The following is a 24,761-nucleotide window of genomic DNA, read 5'->3' on the forward strand; positions in this document are numbered from 1 at the left end:
AGATACCAGCTTACATACAAAAACTTAATCAAGAACTGCTTAGTCGAAAAAGGGGCATAATTTTGAGGAAAAAAAAAATGAATAGAGTTATGGGACCTGCTTTGTGCATGTCAGATCATGACAGTGAACAAGTGTGTGAAGTTTCAATCCATTCCCATTAGTGAGTACTGAAATACCAGCTTACATACAAAACCTTAACCAAAAATTTCTAAGTCGAAAAAGGGGCATAATTTGGTTAAAAAGCAAAATAGAGTTATGGAACATGTGCAATGTAAGTCAGTTTATCACAGTAAATAAGTGTGTGAAGTTTCAATCCATTCCCATTAGTGAGTGCTGAAATACCAGCTTACATACAAAACCTTAACCAAAAATTACTAAGTCGAAAAAGGGGCATAATTTGGTTAAAAAGCAAAATAGAGTTATGGAACATGTGCACTGTAAGTCAGTTTATCACAGTGAATAAGTGTGTGAAGTTTCAATCCATTCTCACAAGTGGTTACTGAAATACCAGCTTACATACAAAACCTTTACCAAATCGGGACGCCAAGGCATGGGCGAGTCCAATAGCTCTACTATCCCATGAATAGTCGAGCTAAAAATGCTTCCATATTTGTAGCTACAGGTATATATGAAGGTAGTATCATCTGTCTTCAGCAGAAAATATAGCCTGCAAACCTTCAGACTATCTCCATACTATATTCAATCAATGTACAACACTTCTGCTGAACCTCAAACATCCTTTAACTGGCAGCAAATAGTTCATTTATACTCTGCTTCTTCTTTATTAAACTATAAACTCGTTTTTCAACAAAATATATAGATATTCTTGAAACAGACCTAAATGTACAAGAATTTGAAATTATTTAAAACTATACATATTATTTATTCAAATTTGCCCAAATATACAGCCTTCGACTTTTTACACATTTCTTTCAGATCTATTTGTATTGCTGAATAAACATTGATTTCTTAAATTGGAACTTTGTGTAGGTTTTACAATGGAAAAAATTTTAATTCACAAACTGATACTGAAAAAGAATTTACCAGGGGCATAGGACCATAAATGGTGAAGTACTACAAATTTCAGATAGTTTCAAGACGATATGTATTTCAGCTCAGGATCCCCCTAATAGTGTATTAAGTATCAGAACTGACTTTTTCCACACCGTACATGTTATTTGTAAATGATCATTTCAACACTGATTTCCTGTCGATAGGAGTATGTTAACACTGTGGATATTTTACCCGAATTGTTTATTTTTTACACAGGTAACTGACAACTTTCTTAAATTACAGAATGTTAATACAAGCAGTAATAATTTCCTACCTTCAAGGTGTTTCTGTTTAATGAAATTGAATTATTCTAGACTTGTACATTTTTTTTTTTGAAAAGCAAAAATTTGAAAGTTGTTGCTAAAACAATTCTGTACAATAAAAGAAAAAGAAATACATCATAAAAACAGATACAGAGATACAAATAAAAACTGACAAGTATGTAAAAACAGTTTATCACAAATACAGTTAAGTTCAAAGACTGACACCAACAATTAAAGTCATGTTTGTTGTATGTATCCTCAACGGACATCAAGAAAAAGTTAACTTATTTTCTATTAAAGTAACAAGTACAGTGTACATGTATCCACAGTCTTAATTTCTGAGATTTTTTTTGTGTCCATTGCAGTCAAACTACATTTCCATCTCGCTCAATTCAAATATACAATGTACTGAGAATATTTCTCAAATATAATGATAAGCATCAATTATGAACCCGAAATATGTCCAAAAAGATTTATTTCTGCAGATCAGTGGTAAATTTAACTACTTCACAAAAACTTAAATTTGTAAATTAGTAAGGTAATGACATTTTATCCAGCACAATCTATACTCTGAACCACTGTAAAAACTAGAGCTGCTTTTTGAGAAAAGCTCTTGTCTCCAACCACTGCCCAATCCGAATAGTAGTACAATCGGATGAGAAAAGTTTGAGCGCAAACCCTACTCCCTATATAGTCTTAATTCCAAAGACTTTCAGTGCTTTGATAAACCCAATCAGATTTTCAGTGCTTTATCAAAAATAATGTTTCAATGGCCATAATTCTGAAGTGCCTGGGCCGATTTGGCTAGTTATAAAACTTGATCTAGGACTTACTGGCAAACACATTTTATTCAAGTTTGGTGAAGATTGGATGAGAAATGTTTGACATAGGGACAAGATTTGTAACAGATGGCTGGATAGACAGGAGTAAATCAATATGGTTCCCACCACCACTGTGTGGGATATATAATAATGTGTAGTTAACAATTTGTATTTATCCACAACTTGATCGATGAAGGCCAAGACCAGCTGAAATACGAGGAAAACTCATTAAAGTAAATCATGAAAATCAATTATGACTATATCCTTCAAACATTCAAGATATTTTTTTGTTAAACTTTTTTTTTTTAAACTAAAACAATAAATACTAATTAAAATTTTGATCACATTTTACTATGATGACATAAAACTTTCTCCATGCAAGGCTTTTGTTCTCAATCTAGTGTCTGTTTTAAAGTGTGGGGACATAGGTGCTGTTAAAGGCTTTTCACTGGGTTTTATTGCCATACGCTTGTACTGTTTGACAGGGTTTGCCTTGTGTACCGCCTCTCTTCGCATTCTCTCAAATTCTGCACGTTCTTCGGCCTCTTTCATTCTCTGTTCTTGAATTCGTATGTTATCTAACTCATCCTGTTTTGCTTTTTTGTGCATTTCGAAGGCTTCCCTCTTCACCATGCGTTTGGCTGTGTTGAATTCAAACTCACTGATATCTGCTAAGATTAACAAAAAAGAAATCCAAAAAATAACTGTATGATATATTTTCCCTATATCAGATAGATATATATATATATATATATAGAGAGAGTATATTTGTTTGTTTTGAGTGAATACGGAATATATCTCACTGAGAAGTGAGAAAATTTCAAATATTTTCACGAGCACATAGCGTGAGTGAAAATGTGAACATTTTCTCACTTCGAGGTGAAATATACAAAATTTCTTATTTTATGCTCAGTTACGTTGAGATATAGATTTTGCATCAATTTTTAATCTAAGCGCGGGAAACAGACGCGCGTAAACAGACATGACGTCAGACATTGTGACGTTAAAAAGATGCACACAACATACAGTTCCATTTTATTTTATTTTTTGCTGCATAACATTATGAAATTAGCAGTAAGTTAAATAATTTGAATCGAGAAATATACTATAAAGAACAAAGTGCGACTACAATTTTCATCCTGTTTTAAGCAAATAATTCAAAATTCATACACAATGTACGAGAGGGGCGGAGCTATATCTCACACAGTGTGAAAATACAGATTTCATATTTTCACAGTGTGAGTGATGAGATATTAAAATATTTAACTGATAGAATACAGTATTTCATTAGTTAGCATAAAATAAAATACCTTATTCATGTTTCATGGAAGTATTCAGTTTCAAAGAATTCATTACAACTACTAAGACTGAAAATATTCAAAAGCTTAAGACAAAGGTTATCTAGCTAGCTGTTTATTTAGTTTTTAAGTCTACAGTTTCATATGGCAGACAATGAACCTATCCCGGGTTAATGGACCAGAATATACATATTTCATGCAAGTAACTGACAACTTCCCAACACGAATCATAGAGGATAGAATGACAGCTCCATGCAGTTAAAAAGTAGTCCAGGTTTGGTTTAAAAGTAACTTTTTTTGTTTAAAATGGGTGTTGGGTCAGGGTCAATATCATCATTATCAATTCTTGGAAGTATTTTGTTACAGCTCAGCTCAATTTAGCCATATGTACATGTAACTGTTTTGTTGTTGTTTTTTTTGCACACAGATCAATTCCATTTGATAATCATACACTTGCATACAGCAAGGTTTTATTGCAGTACAATATAATGAAATTGAACAAACCTGTTGTATACTTGTTTTCCTTATGAGGTATGAATGGTTCATGTTCCAGCACTGTAGGATTCTTGGCCTTAAATCGTGCCATCTCTTTCTGATGCTCCAATTCATTGTGTATCTGTGTAAAAAAGAAGGAATTTAGTATAGTACTTTAAACACCTTTCTTCCTATCATTATGTAATATGACTAATATCACATGCTTTGGTTCATTGAACTGCTTCTGACTGTAATTCCAACTGGACCTAAATATGAATATTTTTGTTATCCCTTCAAAAACAACCTGAAGTTGTTAAAATTGAGATATTCTTTATATTTAGTACAACACAAAAACAGCTGTTTGATTTGTGTGAGAGCAAGTGCAAAGAAAGATTTTTATGGAGTCTGCCTTTAATTTTGACCACTATATACACCTCTGAGATCAGTGGTTTCCCAACCTTTTAACATACAAGGTACAAGGCTGAAAATGTTGGCTGACATTTGCTTTAAAGCCCGGTATATACACTGCCAGATTTCATTAACTAACTGAATAATATTCAATATTCAGCTCCATGTATTGTGGGCTTTCTCTGTGCCTTGCGTAATGTTACGTCTCATCCCTATGGCAATCTCACAGATCATACAATGTCAGAGAGATTTAAACTGGTGTCAAACATCATCTAAGCATTTTTTTTTGAAAGCAAAGTTTGCATCAGAAAAAGGCTTTTAGTATATGTCAAATACAACTTTTTGATAAAGAAATCTATGATGCCTGGACCATGGGTTATTTGAGTCTATTTGAGGTAAAACACTCACAACAGAGATCCACTGACAATGGATATGAAAGAAATAAGCACACAGTTACAACTATCTATAAATAAAGAGTTTAAACAAAATGAAGTTTTAATACTATTTAATACTAAAAAAACCCCCAAAAAAAAACAACAACAAAAACCAACCCTTTTCATATATTTATTAACAAGAGCTGTCACAGGAGACAGCGTGCTCGACTATTTCGATGCTGGATAGTGAAACTGGGCACATCTGTGGAAACTAGAGCCGTCACTGGAGTGTTAAATGACTCCAATTGTGGAAGAAGATATTGCACAACAGCCTGCGTCTATGTCAAAATTATCAACTTAAAGTAATAAGAGAGGTAAAGATAAAATGTATCAAAACACAATATAAGTATATCCTAAGCAAAAAGGGGTATAATTCATTAAATATTGGTGCCAGAGTTGTGCAGCTTGTGTCATATAGTGTGGGTGATGATGTTGAACAACTATTTTAAGTTTGAATCAAATCCATTCAGTAATAACAGAGACAGAGTGAAAGTGCATCAAAACTTTAACCTAAAATTCTAAGTAAAAAGGGGGAATAATTAATAAACAAGAGCTGTCTCCGTAGGATGACACATGCCCCCAATGGCACTTTGAATGAATAGTTATGGCCGATGTTAGAGTTTAGGACCTTTGACCTACGGAGCTGGGTCTTGCGCGCGACACATCGTCTTACTGTGTCACACATTCATGCATAGTTATTTTAAAATCCATGCATGAATGACAAAGACATGGACCGGACATGCCCATCAATGCACTATCATGAAAAATGATCTTTAACGTCTAAGTGTGACCTTGACCTTTGAGCTACGGACCTGGGTTTTGCGTGTGACAGGTCGTCTTACTGTGGTACACATTCATGCCAAGTTATTTGAAAATCCATCCATCGATGACAAAGATATGGACCGGACACGCCCATCAATGCACTATCCTTTAACGTCTAAGTGTGACCTTGACCTTTGAGCTACGGACCTGGGTCTTGCGCACTGCACATGGTCTTACTGTGGTACACATTCATGCCAAGTTATTTGAAAATCCATCCATCGATGACAAAGATATGGACCAGACACACCCATCAATGCACTATCCTTTAACGTCTAAGTGTGACCTTGACCTATGAGCTACGGACCTGGGTCTTGCGCACTGCACGTCGTCTTACTGTGGTACACATTCATGCCAAGTTATTTGAAAATCCATCCATCGATGACAAAGATATGGACCGGACACGAAAATTGCGGACAGACCGACAGACGGTTCAAAAACTATATGCCTCCCTTCGGGGGCATAAAAATTGGTGCCAGAGTTATGCATCTTGCGTCATATGGTGTGGGTGATGATGTTGAAGAACTATTTTAAGTTTGAATCAGATCCATTCAGTAATAACAGAGATAGAGTGAAAGTGCATAAAACTTTAACCTGAAATTCTAAGTAAAAAGGGGAATTATTCATGAAAAATTGTGCCAGAGTTATGCATCTTGTGTCATATGATGTGGGTGATAATGCTGAACAACTATTTGAAGTTTGAATCAAATCCATACAGTAATAACAGAGGTAGAGTGAAAGTGCACCAAAACTTTAACCTAATATTCTAAGTAAAAAGGGGGAATAATTCATGAAAGAATGGTGCCAGAGTTATGCATCTTGTGTCATATGATGTGGGTGATGATGCTGAACAACTATTTGAAGTTTGAATCAAATCCATTCAGTAATAACAGAGGTAGAGTGAAAGTGCACCAAAACTTTAACCTGAAATTCTAAGTAAAAAGGGGGAATAATTCATGAAAAAATGGTGCCAGAGTTATGCACTTTGTGTCATATGATGTGGGTGATGATGTTGAACAACTATTTTAAGTTTGAATCAAATCCATTCAGTAATAACAGAGATAGAGTGAAAGTGAATCAAAACTTTAACCTGAAAATCTAAGTGAAAAGGGGGGATAATTCATGAAATATTGGTGCCAGAGTTATGGCTCTTATGTCAGATGATGTGGATGATGATGAGGAATAAGTTTTTCAAGTTTGAATCAAAACCATCAAGTAATTAGAGATATGTTGAAAAAAGAGAAAGTGCACCAAAACTTTAACCAAGGTGGGGACGCGGAAAGACGCCGACGCCGGGGTGAGTAGGATAGCTCTCCTTATACTTCGTATAGTCGAGCTTAAAATAACTTCGTCATGGAAGTGAAAAAAAAAATAAAAAATTTAAAATCTGACCTTGAATTTACTTAAATCTGCATGGTCAGTGAAGGTGTTTTAGTTCAATGCGTGCAAGCTTAAGCATTGGTCAGCTGTGTTCATTTTCACAGGAAAAATTACATATTTATTAGTGCTCAGTTTACCTGAAAATTTATAACATGTTACATCACATGAGTGAATAGTGTTTGCAGCCACGACATTTGTTGCATGAATGCATAATACAGAATAGAAAGTGGCCAAAGTTTTCTCTTTCAATAGCTGTTGAGAGATAAAAGTGTGTAAAGCATCAAGTACCTTTTTACTCCATTCCTCTGCTTTCTTGGCTCCACGGTTATCAGTGTCGAGGTTAAATGGCTGCTGCATTGTAAGGGGACGTTCCCTCTTCGGTGGTAGATGCGGTTTTAAATCTGGCATTGGATTAGCATGGAACTCCCTATGCTGTAAGAATAGGGGAAAGCTTTTATCAAGGTTGCAAATTAGTTGAGAAAATGAAATTCCCTGATTTTCTCCTAACTTTTCACTGACTAAACCATATTTGTCACTGACTGAAAATGACATCTTTTTTTTTCCACCTCTGCTGCAGCCGTTTTATTCACCCTTTCCAATCCAGGCAAGAGTTGCAAAGCCTTTCAGTCTTCAAAATTCCAAAGTTAACATAACAAGAGCACTGCCTTGCATGTGCTGACGCACATCTGATTTTTTTATATCACAGAAATATTGTCCTACCCATGATTTTCTAAGTCTAAAAAGGGCCATCATTCTTGCAAAAAGCAGGATAGAGTTATGTTTCTTGATGTACAACGTCCGCTTATGATGGTGAAAAACTGTTGCAAGTTTTAAAGCAATAGCTTTGATAGTTTATGAGAAAAGCTGACTTAAACATAATACTCAACCAGGCAACGCCGACGCCGTTCAAGTGATGACAATAACTCTTTTCCCCCCAAAAAAACAGATGAGCTAACAAGAGCTGTCAGTGGACAGCGCGCTCGACTATTCTCAGTGCTTGATAGTATAATATAAGCTATGAGTAAAACTTTAACATTACAATAAGCATATTCTAAGCTATGAGTAAAACTTTAGCATTACAATAAGCATATTCTAAGTCGAAAAGGGGTCATAATTCAGTCAAAATGCTTGATAGAGTTGCCTCCTTCTTTTTACAGACTGGGGTCATGATGGTAAACAAGTATGCAAACAAGAGCTGTCACAGGAGACAGCTTGCTCGACTATTTCGATGCTGGATAGTGAAACTGGGCACATCTGAAAAAACTGGAGCCGTCACTGGAGTGTTTATTAACTCCAATGGTGGGTGAAGATATTGCACAACAGCCTGAGTCTGTGTCAAAAATATTAAGTAATAAGAGAAGTACAGATAAAGTGTATCAAAACAATATACAAGTACAGCCTAAGCAAAAAGGGGGCATAATTAATTAAATATTGGTGCAAGAGTTATGCATCTTGTATCATATGATGTGGGTGATGATGTGGAACAACTACTTCAAGTTTGAATCAAATGCATTTCATAATAACTGAGATATAGTGAAAATGCATCAATGAAACAAGAGCTGTCTCCGTAGGATGACACATGCCCCGGTGGCACTTTGAATGAATAGTTATGGCCGATGTTAAGAGTTTAGGACCTTTGACCTACGGAGCTGGGTCTTGCGCGCGACACATCATCTTACTGTGTCACACATTCATGCATAATTTTAAAATCCATGCACGAATGACAAAGATATGGACCTGACATGCCCATCAATGAACTATCATGAAAAATGATCTTTAACGTCTTAGTGTGACCTTGACCTTTGAGCTACGGACCTGGGTCTCGGTGTGACACGTCGTCTTACTGTGGTACACATTCATGCCAAGTTATTTGAAAATCCATCCATCGATGACAAAGATATGGACTGGACACGCCCATCAATGCACTATCCTTTAACGTCTATGTGTGACCTTGACCTTTGAGCTACGGACCTGGGTCTTGCGCACTGCACGTCGTCTTACTGTGGTACACATTCATGCCCAGTTATTTGAAAATCCATCCATCGATGACAAAGATATGGACCGGACACGAAAATTGCGGACAGACCGACAGACGGTTCAAAAACTATATGCCTCCCTTCGGGGGGGCATAAAAATTAACTTTTAATTCTAAGTAAAAGGGGGCATAATTCATAAAAAATTTGTGCCAGTGTTATGCATCTTGTGTCATATGATGTGGGTGATGATGTTAAACAAGTATTTTAAGTTTGAATCAAATCCATTCAGTAATAACAGAAATAGTGTGAAAGTGCATTAAAACTTTAACCTTAAAAACTAAGTGAAAAGGGGAGATAAATCATGAAATATTGGTGCCAGAGTTATGGCCCTTATGTCAGATGATGTGGATGATGATGAGGAATAACTATTTCAAGTTTGTATCAAATCCATCAAGTAATTACAGAGATAAGTTGAAACAAGAGGGACAAGATGGCCCTAGGTCGCTCACCTGAGAAACACACCATAACAGTGTAAACATGTTTGACCTAGTAATTTCATGGAAACAAATATTCCGGCCAATCTGAATTAAGATTGGACCAAAAATGTGGTCTCTTGAGTTTAAACAAGTATTTTCTTAGAATATGACCTAGTGACCTAGTTTTTGAACCCGGATGACCCATATTCAAACTTGACCTAGATTTTATCAAGACATTCATTCTGACCATATTTCATGAAGATCAATTGAAAAATACAGTCTCTATTGCATACACAAGGTTTTTCTTTGATTTGACCTATGACCTACTTTTTGACCCCAGATGACCCATATTCAAACTCGACCTAGATTTCATCAAGGCAATCATTCTGACATAATTTTATGAAGATCAATTGAAAAATACAGCCTCTATCGCATACACAAGGTTTTTCTTTGATTTGACCTAATAACCTAGTTTTTTTACCCAGATGGCCCATATTCGAACTTGACCTTGATTTTATCAAGGCAATCATTCCGGCCAAATTTCATGAAAATCGATTGAAAAATACAGCGTCTATCGCATACACAAGGTTTTTCCTTGATTTGACCTAGTGACCTAGTTTTTGATCCCAGATGGCCCATATTCAAACCTGACCTAGAATTCATCAAAGCAATCATTCTGACAAAATTTCATATGGATCAATTGAAAAATACAGCCTCTATCGCATACACAAGGTTTTTCTTTGATTTGACCTAGTGACCTACTTTTTGACTCCAGATGACCCATATTTAAACTCGACCTAGACTTCATCAAGGCAATCATTCTGATCATATTTCATGAAAATCAATTGAAAAATACACTCTCGCACATACAAGGCTTTTCCTTGATTTGACCTAGTGACCTAGTTTTTGACCCCAGATGACCAATTTTCAACCTTGGCCTAGATTTCATCAAGGTAATCATTCTGACCAATATTCATCAAGATCAATTGAAAAATACAGCCTCTATCACATACACAAGGTTTTTCCTTGATTTGACCTAGTGACCTAGTTTTTGATTCCAGATGACCAATTTTCGAACTCAGCCTAGATTTTATCAAGGTTATCATTCTGACCAATATTCATGAAGATCAATTGAAAAATACAGCCTCTATCGCATACACAAGTTTTTTCCTTGATTTGACCTAGTGACCTAGTTTTTGATCCCAGATGATCCGTTTTCGAACATGGCCTAGATTTCATCAAGGTAATCATTCTGACCAAAACTCATGAAGATCAATTGAAAAATACAGCCTCTATCGCATACACAAGGTTTTTCCTTGATTTGACCTAGTGACCTAGTTTTTGATCCCAGATGACCCATTTTCGAACAAGGCCTAGATTTCATCAAGGTAATCATTCTGACAAAATTTCATGAAGATCAGTTGAAAAGTACAGCCTCTATCGCATACACAAGCTAAATGTTGACAGACGACAGACAGACGCCGGACATCGAGCGATCACAAAAACTCACCTGAGCATTGCTCAGGTGAGCTAACAAGAGAAAGTGTAAAAAAACTTTAAACAAGATGGGGACGCGGAAAGACGCCGATGCTGGGTCGAGTAGGATAGCTCTCCTTATACTTTGTATAGTCGAGCTAAAAATGAAAGCAATATCTCAATGGACTTTGAAAATATTTGGGGTGGTACGCAAACGTAACATTTGTGTGATGCTCATGCCGACGCTGGGGCGAGTAGGATAGCTCCCCTATTCTTCGAACAGTCGCGCTAAAAATGAAATTGATTCAAACACATTTAAATAATGTTTATACACAGTTATACCAAAATGTGTTTGGAAATACTTATAGTTACTGCTATAAGACTGCCATAGCCACTAAAAATTTTAAGCATTGACCCAGAATTTCATTTCCCCCCGACTTTTCTAAAATTTAATTTTTCACTGACCATTATCAAGATTTCCCTGACCTTGAAAAAAAGACAAAAAAAAACAAAAAACGTTTTTCCCTGACTTTTCAAGGTAAGTGGCAACCCTGTTTATGAATTTCAAGCATGGCATACAGCAAACAGTTTTTCCTCAAAAGACATTTCTTAGAGAGGCAACAATCTTTTAACTATTGGAATGTTCACTCTTTTCAAAAAATATCTTTTGAATTTTGTCTGTAATGAGAAAACAGAATTATTTTTCTGTAGGATTCCTATCTATTCTTCATTTTTGAAGATTAAGCCAATTTCATGTGTTTCTGGTAATGCCAAGTTTAAATAGAAACACCTGACTTTTCTTTTACCTTTCTTTCTTCATCCAGGACTTGATCAATCTTTTTCTTTTTCTCTTCAGCCCTCTTTTTCTCCCTTTCATCAAAACCAAAAGGCTCTGGTTCTGTAGCTTTATGCTCAAAATGAGGCTGGAAAGGTATTCCGAAATGTGGGGCAGGTCGGGAACGCAGATTGGGCTTATCATCCTGATAAATAAGTTTCACTTTATTATAATACAAATGTCATCGCATAAAACAAAACATGAACTCAAATTTCTTCTCACTTCTAAGATGAGCTTATTCTTAAAATCTGAACAGTAGCATGATCAATCTCAGCAGACAGACATAAGGGCACTAGTCAGCAAATTTATCAAAAGCATCGGCAAATGCACTCAATAATGTTACTATTTCTGATGATTTAAAGAATAATTTTACTTTTAGGGGCTAAGTAATTATTTCTATGTGCCTCACCTTTGGTTGTTCCACCACAGGAATTCTGGCTCTGTGTTTCAGAGCAAATGCAGGGGACTCTGGTACAGTAGGGGCCAACTTCTTTGCTTCTTTCACACCCTACAAGTTAAACAACTGTTTATCATTTGTTTTTTCTTAATGTCTGGTAACAAGTTCATGATAAATTATTATATTAAATGCAGCATGAAATACTTTTTTCTAATGAACTTCACATTCACAAAAGAAAAATGGAACAAAACCCAGCATTTTCCAAAATGATACTAATATCTACCTGTCTCTTACAATCACACAAGTCATATTTGTCAAGTTTTTCTAACACTTATTGTCATTTTAAAGGAGACATTTCGATATTGAAAATGAAGGACGGATGGACAAAAGCAAATCTATATGCCCCCACCACTCGTGAGGGGGGTGGGGGCAGGCACAAAAACTTACTACAGTGCCTTCCAGTATCTTCTTGTTGAGAGGTTGAGCATGGAAATGATACTGTTCCTCAGACTTTTCTTTCTCGTGATGTCGATTCTTTGAGGACAGATGGAACTCCTCTGGTACTGTGGGTGCCTTTGTGGGTACTTTCCGCACTCCTGTGTTGGGGTTCTTGAAAATCTTTGGGTTAATTGGTTGTGCTTTAAATTGGTTCCTGGTTGACAAATTGGAAGAAATAAGAAACTGTCATTTCTGTACAGGCTTTAAATATAAGATATTTCATGAGTGTCTTTTCAAACTGAATTTATTTAACAAGTAAATAAAACAAGAGCTATCCATGAACATATGTCTCAATAAGAGACCTCTACTTTAAAAGGAAGGTACTCCAAAGGGGCACAATGCTGTCAAAAACACCAATTAGAGTAATTGGGATTGTTACAACACATGCAGATGATGATGGTAAAGATCTATTTTGAGTTTATTATCTTACATAGTACCAAAATTATATCCAGAAAAAAGAAGTTTGTCAAAAAAAAACTAGAGCTATCACTAAAGTCAGATCTAAAGGTGATGAATGTACCCCCCGCATGCACTGACATAGTACATTGCAATTTGACGCAAACAAGATTGCATAATTATGTGGACTGTATGTATATAGTATAGTAACAAAAAACAAAGTCCCATAACTATGCAGAATATTTATCTAAAAGAATGTAACATGCACCATGCACAACTAGGGTTGGTACTGATCACTTGTGTGAAGTTTCATTAAATTGTGTGCAAGGGTTTGGTAGATTAGGCACGCACAAGATTGCATATGCAGACTGTATGTACATAGTATGTTAACAAGAAACCAAGTCCCATAACTCTGCAATTTCTGAAAGAACCTAACATGCCCCATGCACAACTACTGTTGTTACTGATCACTTGTGTGAAGTTTCATTAAATTGTGTCAAGGGGATGAGGAGAGATGGTGCGCACAAGATTGTGTCTATGTATATAGTATAGTAACAAAAAAAAACAAAGTCCCATAACTCTGCAAATTTTTTTTCTAAAAGAACCTAACATGCCCCATGCACAACTACTGCTGGTACTGATCACTTGTGTGAAGTTTCATTAAATTGTGTCAAGGGGATGAGGAGAGATGGTGCGCACAAGATTGTGTCTATGTATATAGTATAGTAACAAAAAAAAACAAAGTCCCATAACTCTGCAATTTTTTTTTCTAAAAGATTCTAACATGCTCCATGCACAACTACTCTTGGTACTGATCACTTGTGTGAAGTTTCATTAAATTCTGTCAAGGGGATAAGGAGAGATGGTGCGCACAAGATTGCGTCTACGGACAGACAGACAACCTGAAACCAGTATACCCCCCCCCCCCCACTACAACTTTGGGGGGGGGGGGGGGGGGGGGGGGGGGGGGGGGACAAAAAAAAGTATGAAAGGTACCATAATAATTATATCAAGAAAGTGAAGATTTCCAAAAAACTTTAACAAGAGTACCATGATGGTCCTGAATCGCTCACCTTTCCCCACATGACCCAGTTTTGGACAGAGTATGACGTCGTTTTTTCTATTATTTGACATAGTGACCGAGTTTTTGAGCTCATCTGACCCAGTTTTGAACTTGACCTAGATATCAATCAAGGTGAACATTCTCACCAATTTTCATGAAGATCCATTGAACAGGAGCTGTCAGTGGACAGCGTGCTCGACTATTCTCAGTGCTTGATAGTATAATATAAGCTGTGAGTAAAACTATAACATTACAATAAGCATATTCTAAGTCGAAAAGGGGCCATAAATCAGTCAAAATGCTTGATAGAGTTGCCTCCTCCTTTTTACAGACTGGGGTCATGATGGTAAACAATGTATGCAAAATATCAAAGCCATATCTCAATGGACTTTGAAAATATTTGGGGTGGTACGCAAACTTTAACATTTGTGTGACGCTCACGCTACGTCAAAGCTCACACTGACGCCGCCGCCGGTGCGAGTAGGATAGCTTTCCTTTTCTTTGAACAGTCGAGCTAAAAATATGGCCTCTAGAGAGGTCACAAGGTATCTTTTTTTTAGACCTACTGACCTAGTTTTGGACTGCACATGACCCAGTTTCGAACTTGACCTAGATATCATCAAGATGAATATTCTGACCAACTTTCATAACGATCCCATGAAAAATGTGACCTCTAGAGTGGTCACAAGCAAAAGTTAACGCACGGACGATGGATGCCACGCGATCACAAAAGCTCACCTTGTCACTTTGTGACAGGTGAGCTAAAAATGAAAGGGGCATAATTCTGTCAAAAAATACAATTAGATTTATGGGGATTGTAACCATATATGCAGATGATGATTATAAAGAAATATTTCTAATTTCAAGTTGTTAACTTTTAAAGTACCAAAGATATGTCTATGAAGGAAGCTTTTGAATAAATTTAACATAACATTGAAAGTATCTGACCTTGAACTTGGTTAAAATGGGCCCAGCTCCTGAAAATACTTTGTATACTGGACAATAATAATGTGAACTTACAGTATGATATAAGCAATAGAAACAAAGATATGACTGAAAAACAAAGGTTGCCGAAAACTTTAACCTTAAAAATAACCAAAGTATAACAACTTTGTGACTTTGACCTTGGGTATAAGGGCCCAAACCCTGCACATATTTTTTGTTTATATGCTGGAAATGTTTATGTGAAGTTACAGTAAGATATAAGCATCTGTACTAAAGATATGACAGAAAAACAAAGGTTGCCAAAAAACTTTAACCTTAACAAGAGCTGTCACTAATGGTGACAAATGCCCCCGCAGCGCCTTGACCTTTGACCTGGTGACCCCAAAGTCAGTAGGGGTCGTGTACTCAATAAGTACTATCAGCATGTTAAGTTTGAAGGTCCTGGGTGCAGTAGTTCGCGAGTAAAGTGCCTTCATGCAAAAAGTTAACGCTGTGACGAACGAACGAACAGACGGACAGTTGAAAACTAATATGCCTCCCTTCGGGGGCATAATAACAAGTATAACATCTTGGTGACCTTGAGCTTGGGTATAATGGGCCCAGCCCCTGCACATACTTTGTATGCTAGACAATATTTATGTGAACTTACAGTAAGATATATGCAATAGTACTAAAGAGATGACAGAAAAACAAATGCTGCCAAAAAACTTTAACCTTTAAAATAACCCAAATATAACAACTTTGTGACCTTGACCTTGGGTATAAGGGCCCATACCCTGCACATACTTTGTTTATATGCTGGAAATGTTTATGTGAAGTTACAGTAAGATATAAGCATCTGTAATAAAGATATGACAGAAAAACAAAGATTGCCAAAAAACTTTTAACCTTAACAAGAGCTGTCACTAATGGTGACAAATGCCCCCACAGCGACTTGACCTTTGACCTGGTGACCCCAAAGTCAATAGGGGTCATGTACTCAATAAGTACTATTAGCATGTGAAGTTTGAAGGTCCTGGGTGCAGTGGTTTGCAAGTAAAGTGCCTTCATGCAAAAAGTTAACGTTGCCTTCATGCAAAAAGTTAACATTGTGACGAACGAACAGACGGACAGTTGAAAACTAATATGCCTAAGTATAACACCCTGGTGAAGTTGACCTATGTATAATAGGCCTAGCCCCTGCACATACTATGTATGCTGGACAATGTTTATGAGAAGTTTCAGTAAGATATAAGCAAAAGTGACAAAGGTATGACAGAAGAACAAAGGTTGATGAAAAACTTTAACCAAGAAGGCTCATGCCGACGCCGGGGCGAGTAGAATAGCCCAACTATTCTCTGAGTAGTGGAGCTAATAACATGTTAGGCACTGCCAAGCAATGCAAGCATCAATTTTATCCAGCCAATGTGGTAAGATACAAATGCAATATTCTCTTTATCACATTAAGTTATTCCTGCTTAAATATTAAAATGTCATCTTTCTTCACCTATTACATATAATGTAAATTTGGCCAGCGTATTCTATACTTAAAAGCGGCATCACAACCACATTTTTGTCATCATGGGAATAAATAAAGCCATTACTTAGATTTCATATTATTCTAGCCATTATTTAGATTTCATATTATTCTAGTCTAGAATAATATGATATCCAAGTAATGGCTTTATTTATTCCCATGATGACAAAAATGTGGTAACGCATTACAAGAAAAAAATCTAGGTTGATATATTTCATGCAGTATTGCTCACATTGATAACCGACAAAATCCCTTGCTCAGCTAAACCAAGGTGGAAAAAAACCCCCTTCCATTTTTCAATTATGTCCAATTTTCACTTCGCTTTATTCTAAAAACTCTTTAATTTTTAAAATTAATGTTTTGTCAGCCTCAGTCAAATTAGCAGGGGGAATTTTGTCCCAGTGGATTTTGTTCTACATTCCTACAAAACAACAATCATTAAGTAATACAATTACATACTTCTGCATTTCTTCCACTTCTTTCTTTTCCAAATCTTCTCTAGTTGGGGCATTTACAGGTCTGCTTCTAGTCCGGGTTTCAAACTGTGGAGTCTTTGGCACTGTTATGCCATGTGGAGATTTTGACCTGCCACGTTTCTGTTCTGAGGGACCAGCTGCAAATTTTCAATAAAGTTGAAATGGATTTACATGTGATTATTTTTGCTATTTTAATATTGGATAAAACTGTACATGCTTGACAGTAGGATTCTGTTCTATATATTTAAGTGTTTGAAAAAGATGTTTTACGAAAACATACACCACATTAATATATGGACCATAATCTAAACCGGAACTCTGTATAGTTTTAGACCATTAGAACATATTTTATTCTATTGACACCACTCTGATTACATATAAGAATCATGTCTTAAGGACACGGATGCTCCCACATACTGTGCCATCCTCTATATAGCAAAAACTATCAAAGGGCTTTAGCTGCAGTAAAAATATTCACGGATAGTTAAAAAGGGGCATAACTGTCGAAAATCAAATCAGAGTTAGAGAGATTGTTTCTCTTGGTGTACTTTGATAGTAAATAACTACATTGTATTAAGTTTCAAGTCAATAGCTTTGATAGTGACAGAGATACTGTAAACCTAGAAATGGTTTTGCGCTATTTAAGTTAGCGACTTTTGCGGTTGGTGTGCATCCGTGAAGTTTTGTAGCTGCAAAATAGCCAGCTACCAATAAAACGTGAAAGTTTGTAGTTTTCATTGCAAGTCAACTGTGTAAATTCTACTCAATATACTAGTATGCATAGCAGCATGTGTGTATAATTGAAAAAATCCCATAGGCAGGGCTCTTGCGATGGGCGACTTGAGCGCAATAGGCACTTTGGAACTTCAAACTTCGCTCAAATCTAACCTCAAAGCGAAATGCAAGTCGCCCAATTTTCTTTGACTTTGCACTCGCTAATTACTGCTACCTGGACTGTTGACAATTTGCACGGTGTCATAACGAGGTGTTGAAATACACAAACACACGCCGATAGCATCATTTTAGCTCCGCCTACTTCAGGTACTTTCGAGATCCGCCCCCCCCCCCCCCCCCCCCCCCCCCCCCCCCCCCCATCCCGAGATGTGTGAAAGCGAATCAAAGTATCCGATATACCAGAGTTGATTGTGTTCAGCCAATTAGTGACGTGGTTATGTCTTTGACACTTCTCATTTAATTGTTAACATCTTTGAGTGCAAAAACAACTAACAATTTTTTATAAAGAAACTGCTGATTAACCATGCGATTAACTGGAAGTATTTGCTATCTATGATAAAAGAACGACATGTAATGTATTAACTACGTTTAATTGACATCAGTCAATGAATTGATTTGAATTATGTATTTCTAGTTTACACAGTTCACTTTCGGTTTTATTCGAGTGAGATACTGACATTCACCGAGGTGGTGATTCGGTGTTAATAAACACTTCATTCAAGATATAACCAAAATTCAGCGGGTTACATTTACAGCAACGACCTAAATTTTGTAAACGACATTTTTCAGAATTATGTAATGAAACAAAAACCACTGTATGGGAAATGATCTTACTAAGAAAATGAATGGTCACATCAATGTTCTTTATCTAGAAACAAGACAAGAGCTGTCCGTAAGACAGCGCGCTCAACTTTTCTCAGTGCTTGACTCTGAATTAGAGCTTTGCCAGTAAAAAAAAATCCAAGTTAAAAAGGGACATAGCTCTGTCAAAAGTTAAACCAGAGTTATGGGAATTGTGTCTCCTGGTGCAGACTTTGATAGTAAATAACTATTTTGAGTTTCAAGTCAAAAGCTTAAATAGTAACAGAGATATCTGACTTTATCAAAAATTTTAACAAAAAATTCTAAGTTAAAAAGGGGCATTATTCTGTCAAAATTCAAATCAGAGTTTTGGGGATTGTTTCTCCTAGTGTAGACTTTGATGGTAAATAAGTATTTTAAGTTTCAAATCAAAAGCTTTGATAGTAACAGAGATACCAGACTTTATCAAAAACTTTAACCAAAAATTCCAAGTTAAAAAGGGGCATAACTCTGTCAAAATTCAAACAGTTATGGGAATTGTGTCTCCTGGTGTAGGCTTTGATAGTAAATAATTATTTTGAGTTTCAAGTCAAAAGCTTTAATAGTAACAGAGATACTTGACTTTATCAAAAATTTTAACAAAAAATTCTAAGTTAAAAAGGGGCATCATTCTGTCAAAATTCAAAACAGAGTTATTGCGATTGTTTCTCCTGGTGTAGACTTTGATGGTTAATAAGTATTTTAAGTTTCAAGTCAATAGCTTTGATAGTAACAGAGATATTTGACTTAATCAAAAACTAACCAAAAATTCTAAGTTAAAAAGGGGCATAATTCTGTCAAAATTCAAATCAGAGTTATGGGGATTGTTTCTCCTGGTGTAGACTTTGACAGTTAATGATTATTTTAAGTTTCAAGTCAATAGCTTTGATAGTAACAGAGATATTTGACTTTATCAAAAACTTTAACCAACGGCGACGCTGTCGCCGGGGCGAGTACAATAGCTCTACTTTTTCTTCGAAAAGTCAAGCTAAAAATTACAGCCACCTTTCGATTCACTCAACAGCCTTGCTGTAGGAAAATTCTTCCCACTTCTCCTTAAAGTCTCAACACTTCTCCCTAAATCAGCTTGAGGGAGAAGTGATTTCTCCCAAAAACATGGACCTAGCTAGACCCCTGATAGGCTTTTGCCATAAAGAAGGCAGTATTAGTTTTTTCAGCAGCTGCCAGCAGGTTCACCAACTGCTAAAATCTAGTAGACCTGCTCAGACTTTAGTGGACCTCCAATTCTATCTCATAAATTGTGATGCTGTAGACGTCATAACTTCATATGACTCAAAGAAACAGGACTTATTTCTAAATAATTAAAAATGGAAGACTGTAGCAATCTGTTATCCCGAAAAATAATTATTTTGAAAAGTGTCCCAAAATGTGGACACAATCAGCACCAGTGTTGAAAGTGAAAAATAAAAACATCAACAATTATCGGTAATCATTCTGATGATAAACTAAGTAATTGGCCTCTTCATCAATTAACACCCCCTCAAAGAGCTACAAGAAGTGTGTCGGTTATTGTGGCATCTGCAGTGGAGATAAAAGCGGTATAGTTTCCACAAGATTGTCATTGCATTACGTCATGTTTTCGCGCCATGTGACACATCAATCTGATCGTACTTTCTCGATTCCTTTAATTGTTGAGAAGAAATCAGTAAAAAAGTTTTTTCTTTAATTTTTAGCTCGACTATTCAAAGAATAGTCTAGCTATTCTACTCACCCTGGCGTCAGCGTCACACCTTGGTTAAGTTTTTGCATGCAAGTACATACAGCCATCAATTAAAGGCATATAGATTTGAAACTTATTTTTTCTTTTTCTAGGTCAATTACCAACCTCTCTGGGTCAAGTCCCATAACTCTGACATGTATTTTGAGCAAATTATGCCCCCTTTAGGACTTAGAAAATTTTGGTTAAAGTTTTACATGCAAGTTACTATCTCCAAAACTAATGCAGATATTGCCCGCCCGCTTAGCTCAGTAGGTAAGAGCGTTGGTCTACGGACCGCTGGGTCGCGAGTTCGATCCTCGGGCGGGGCGTATGTTCTCCGTGACTATTTGATAAACGACATTGTGTCTGAAATCATTAATCCTCCACCTCTGATAATTCATGTGGGGAAGTTGGCAGTTACTTGCGGAGAACAGGTTTGTACTGGTACAGAATCCAGGAACACTGGTTAGGTTAACTGCCCGCCGTTACATGACTGAAATACTGTTGAAAAACGGCGTTAAACCCAAAACAAACAAACAAATGCAGATATTGATTTGAAACTTCACGTGTCTTCGGGGTTATAAAACTAGTTGATAGCAGCAAGTCCCATAACTCTGACTTTCATTTTGGCCAAATTATGCCCCCTTTTGGACTTAGAAAATTCTGGTTAAAGTTTTGCGTGCAAGTACATACAGCTATTTCTAAAAGGCATATAGATTTGAAACTTATTTTTTCTTTTTCTAGATCAATTACACCTCACTGGGTCAAGACCCATAACTTTGACATGTATTTTGAGCAAATTATGCCCCCTTTTAGACTTAGAAAATTTTGGTTAAAATTTTACATGCAAGTTACTATCTCCAAAACTAATGCAGATATTGATTTGAAACTTCAAATGTGTCTTCGGGGTTATAAATCTAGTTGATAGCAGCAAGTCCCATAACTCTGACTTTCATTTTTGCCAAATTATGCCCCCTTTTGGACTTAGAAAATTCTGGTTAAAGTTTTGCGTGCAAGTACAAACAGCTATTTCTAAAAGGCATATAGATTTGAAACTTATTTTTTCTTTTTCTAGATCAATTATCAACCTCATTGGGTCAAGTCCCATAACACTGACATGTTTTTTGAGCAAATTTTGCCCCCTTTTAGACTTAGAAAATTTTGGTTAAAGTTTTACATGCAAGTTACTATATCAAAACTAATGCAGATATTGATTTGAAACTTCACATGTGTCTTCAGGGTTATAAAACTAGTTGATAGCAGCAAGTCCCATAACTCTGACCTTCATTTTGGCCAACTTATGTCCCCTTTTGGACTTAGCAAATTCTGGTTAAAGTTTTGCGTGCAAGTACATACAGCTATTACTAAAAGGCGTATAGATTTGAAACTTATTTTTTCTTTTACTAGATCAATTACTAACCTCACTGGATCAAGTCCCATAACTCTGGCATGTATTTTGGGCAAATTATGCCCCCTTTTAGACTTTGAAAATTCTGGTTAAAGTTTTACATGCAAGTTTCTATCTCCAAAACTAATGCAGATATTGAATTGAAACTTCACATGTGCCTTCGGGGTTATAAAACTAGTTGATAGCAGCAAGTCCCATAACTGATATGCATTTTGGTCAAATTATTCCCCCTTTTGAACTTAAAACTCTTCTGATATTTAACCTTTTTGGGTAATATTTTCCTGCTTCTGGGACAATATTTCGAATAGTCGAGCTTGGCTGTCTTACGGACAGCTCTTGTTTAAAAGCGAATGTGCAATATCCCGAATAAACTGTCATGTAAATGTGTCAGACCGTGAACGATGCTGACCTATTTGCCCTCAAGAAATTTACATTATTGTTTGAGAAGAATATAGATTTTCTAACAAAGTGTTGTGTCAAAAAATATATGTACGAAGACTCATTTAAAACTTATTAAAAATCGCAACGACATCGTACTGCCTCATTTTAAAACCACATTTCTATTTACGTTCATGAGGTCACGTAACCTATTCTGCCGTGCTAACAGAAATCTGTTTGCCAAAAAATCGTTTTACTCCATGTATTTAAATTGCTGCCGCTTTTTCATTATTTAAGATTTTTTAATTGTGTTTTTTGTACTTTCTGGTCAAAAGTCTGAATTTTATTACCATAGTATGTACTGTTTATTTACTTTAAAAAGGAAATAAATAATCAAGATCGCGCTGTTTGAAATTTTACAAAACATTATATGAAAATTTAATCGTTTTAAAAGAATTTTGCCTACATTCCTGTCGATATCTTATTAAAATTGTTATAGAATTCAAACTGTATTAGTTCTCAAGCGGTGTTGAATATCTGAAGCGATTATATTAAAAAATGAATGCACTACGCGCGTTTTTTGTGTCAAAAGTAACTGCGATGTAAATTAAGTATTACGATAGGGCGCACGTGCTTGTGGAATGGAAAATTACCAGCATGACGTTTTGATATTTTTACGATTCGCGGGTAAATTCCAGTCAATCCAGGTAATTTTGCCTGATGTAATTACTCAATTTGGTAAAGTTACCACGTAAAAACCACTCACCCGATCGGTGGAGTAGTCCATTCGTGCTATCCTGACTTTAACTCGCCAATGCTTATAACTGTAGAATGCCGTACTAAGGCAAAATCAACTTTCGTTTTGTGAATTCGCCGATATGGATACGATCCCCCACCCCCCACCACCCCTATTTTTTCACTTTTAAGGGTTTTATTTTATTTGCAGACCGTGACTGAAAATTGGTTGACGGTCGGTCTACCCAACTTTTGATAGTGGACCTGCCGATATTTTTGGTTGCGTCGGTCCAACGGTCCGCCGCTAAGGTCGAGGCCTATCTAAGTTACTAATCAAATAAAATTGTTGAAAATTTGCTCCCGCCTTTCAATAACAGATGTTGTTCATACAAGTTTTTTTTTCTACACTGATTCCTTTTGTTCAGTAAACATTGTGTAACAGGCAAAGTTCATAGTTTTGCAGACAGACATAGCTTCGGGCCGTTTTTGCCAATTAGAGATTTTCGGGGCCACAATTAATCTTTTGTCGCAAATGGCTCAAGTGCAACCGACAGCGTGACCCCTGAACAAGTGGTACAAACATGATAATAGACTGCTCTTCTACGAATTGTTTATCAATTAACGTTTACACCTTGATCAATAAACACCTTTCATAATGAAGTACTAAATACAAACCGCGAGATAACCACGTGTCAGTCGGCGCGTGGCGTATTTGACATCTGTCAGTAGCTAATTAGTATATGACGCTCCGCCTACTGTCATACTTCCGCTTGTGGCGGCGAACAGTATTGAAATTCACCGAGATTTTGATTGACAAGGGGCAGAACTTTTGAACTCTATATGCATCAAAGAAAACTTCTCGGGGTGAAAACCCGGAACCTCGAGTCTACCGACAAACAGGCTTTTCGCCATGTTGTTTCATGTCGACAGAACCAGGAACGTTCGTGACTATGCGCGACGAGGTCGGGTACAACTAAATTATCCCTATAATCAATAAAGATATGATCAGAATCTCGAATTTCAGCCCATAAAAAAATTGCGGTAACTTAAGACACATCTGTTATCAAATGTATAACAGAAGGATCAGATAGAGATGCTATTTGCTAGTTTTACCTTGGGGTTTATTATGCTCCTGGAAGGGCAAGCATATAGCTGCTGCTTTGTCCATCCTTCCATCTGTCCATCCGTCTATTACACTTTTGTCCAGAGTATAACTTGAAAAGCATTAATAGCATTTAATTGAAACTTCACATAATCATAGAGGCCATTGAGACAAAGTGCATTGTCAAAGAATCATAACTCTACCTTACCTAGTCTTTGAATTATCTCCCTTTATTTTACAAAATAAGGATTGTCGGGAGCATTACTTGAGGTTTCTAGTACGTTATTCGCCATATTGGGACAAGTACATGCCTTTTGGAGCATCATTCGGTTTTAAGCTCGACTATTCGAAGAATAGGGGAGCTATCCTACTTGCGTTGGTGGGAGCGTGAGAGTGAGCGTCACACAAATGTTAAAGTTTGCATACCACCCCAAATATTTTCGAAGTCCATTGAGATATTGCTTTCATATTTTGTATACTTGTTTACCATCATGATCCCAGTCTGTAAAAAGGAGGAGGCAACTCTATCAAGCATTTTGACTGAATTATGGCCCCTTTTTGACTTAGAATAAATGTTAAAGTTTGCATACCACCCCAAATATTTTCGAAGTCCATTGAGATATTGCTTTCATATTTTGCATACTTGTTTAACATCATGATCCCAGTCTGTATAAAGGAGGAGGCAACTCTATCAAGCATTTTGACTGAATTATGGCCCCTTTTCGACTTAGAATAAATGTTAAAGTTTGCGTACCACCCCAAATATTTTCAAAGTCCATTGAGATATTGCTTTCATATTTTGCATACTTGTTAACCATCATAACCCTAGTCTGTAAAAA

At 36.4% G+C, this 24,761-nt stretch overlaps 1 protein-coding gene across 1 annotated transcript; it reads right to left on the reverse strand.

Annotated features, from left to right (window-relative positions):
* Positions 1-297: 297 nt before the first annotated feature.
* LOC128557977 (targeting protein for Xklp2 homolog) lies at positions 298-23,988 on the reverse strand. The gene is made up of 8 exons (XM_053546675.1): positions 23,934-23,988; positions 16,988-17,141; positions 12,558-12,762; positions 12,123-12,221; positions 11,685-11,858; positions 7,239-7,382; positions 3,940-4,051; positions 298-2,808 (listed from the first exon to the last, which is right to left on the reverse strand). The coding sequence occupies exons 1-8, from the start codon at positions 23,986-23,988 to the stop codon at positions 2,489-2,491; spliced, it is 1,263 nt and encodes a 420-aa protein (XP_053402650.1). The 3' UTR covers positions 298-2,488.
* Between the last annotated feature and the right edge of the window lie 773 nt (positions 23,989-24,761).

Source organism: Mercenaria mercenaria, chromosome 6 (genome assembly GCF_021730395.1).
Source record: "Mercenaria mercenaria strain notata chromosome 6, MADL_Memer_1, whole genome shotgun sequence".
In the NCBI taxonomy this organism is placed as follows: domain Eukaryota; kingdom Metazoa; phylum Mollusca; class Bivalvia; order Venerida; family Veneridae; genus Mercenaria; species Mercenaria mercenaria.

Excerpts from the sequence above, each read along its gene's own strand:
- LOC128557977 (XM_053546675.1), bottom strand. The coding sequence starts at position 23,988 with ATGGACAAAGCAGCAGCTATATGCTTGCCCTTCCAGGAGCATAATAAA. Across the intron at positions 12,222-12,557 it reads AGATACTGGAAGGCACTGTA|GGTGTGAAAGAAGCAAAGAA; the intron begins GTAAGTTTTTGT and ends TTTAACTTGTAG. Across the intron at positions 2,809-3,939 it reads GGAAAACAAGTATACAACAG|CAGATATCAGTGAGTTTGAA; the intron begins GTTTGTTCAATT and ends TGTTAATCTTAG.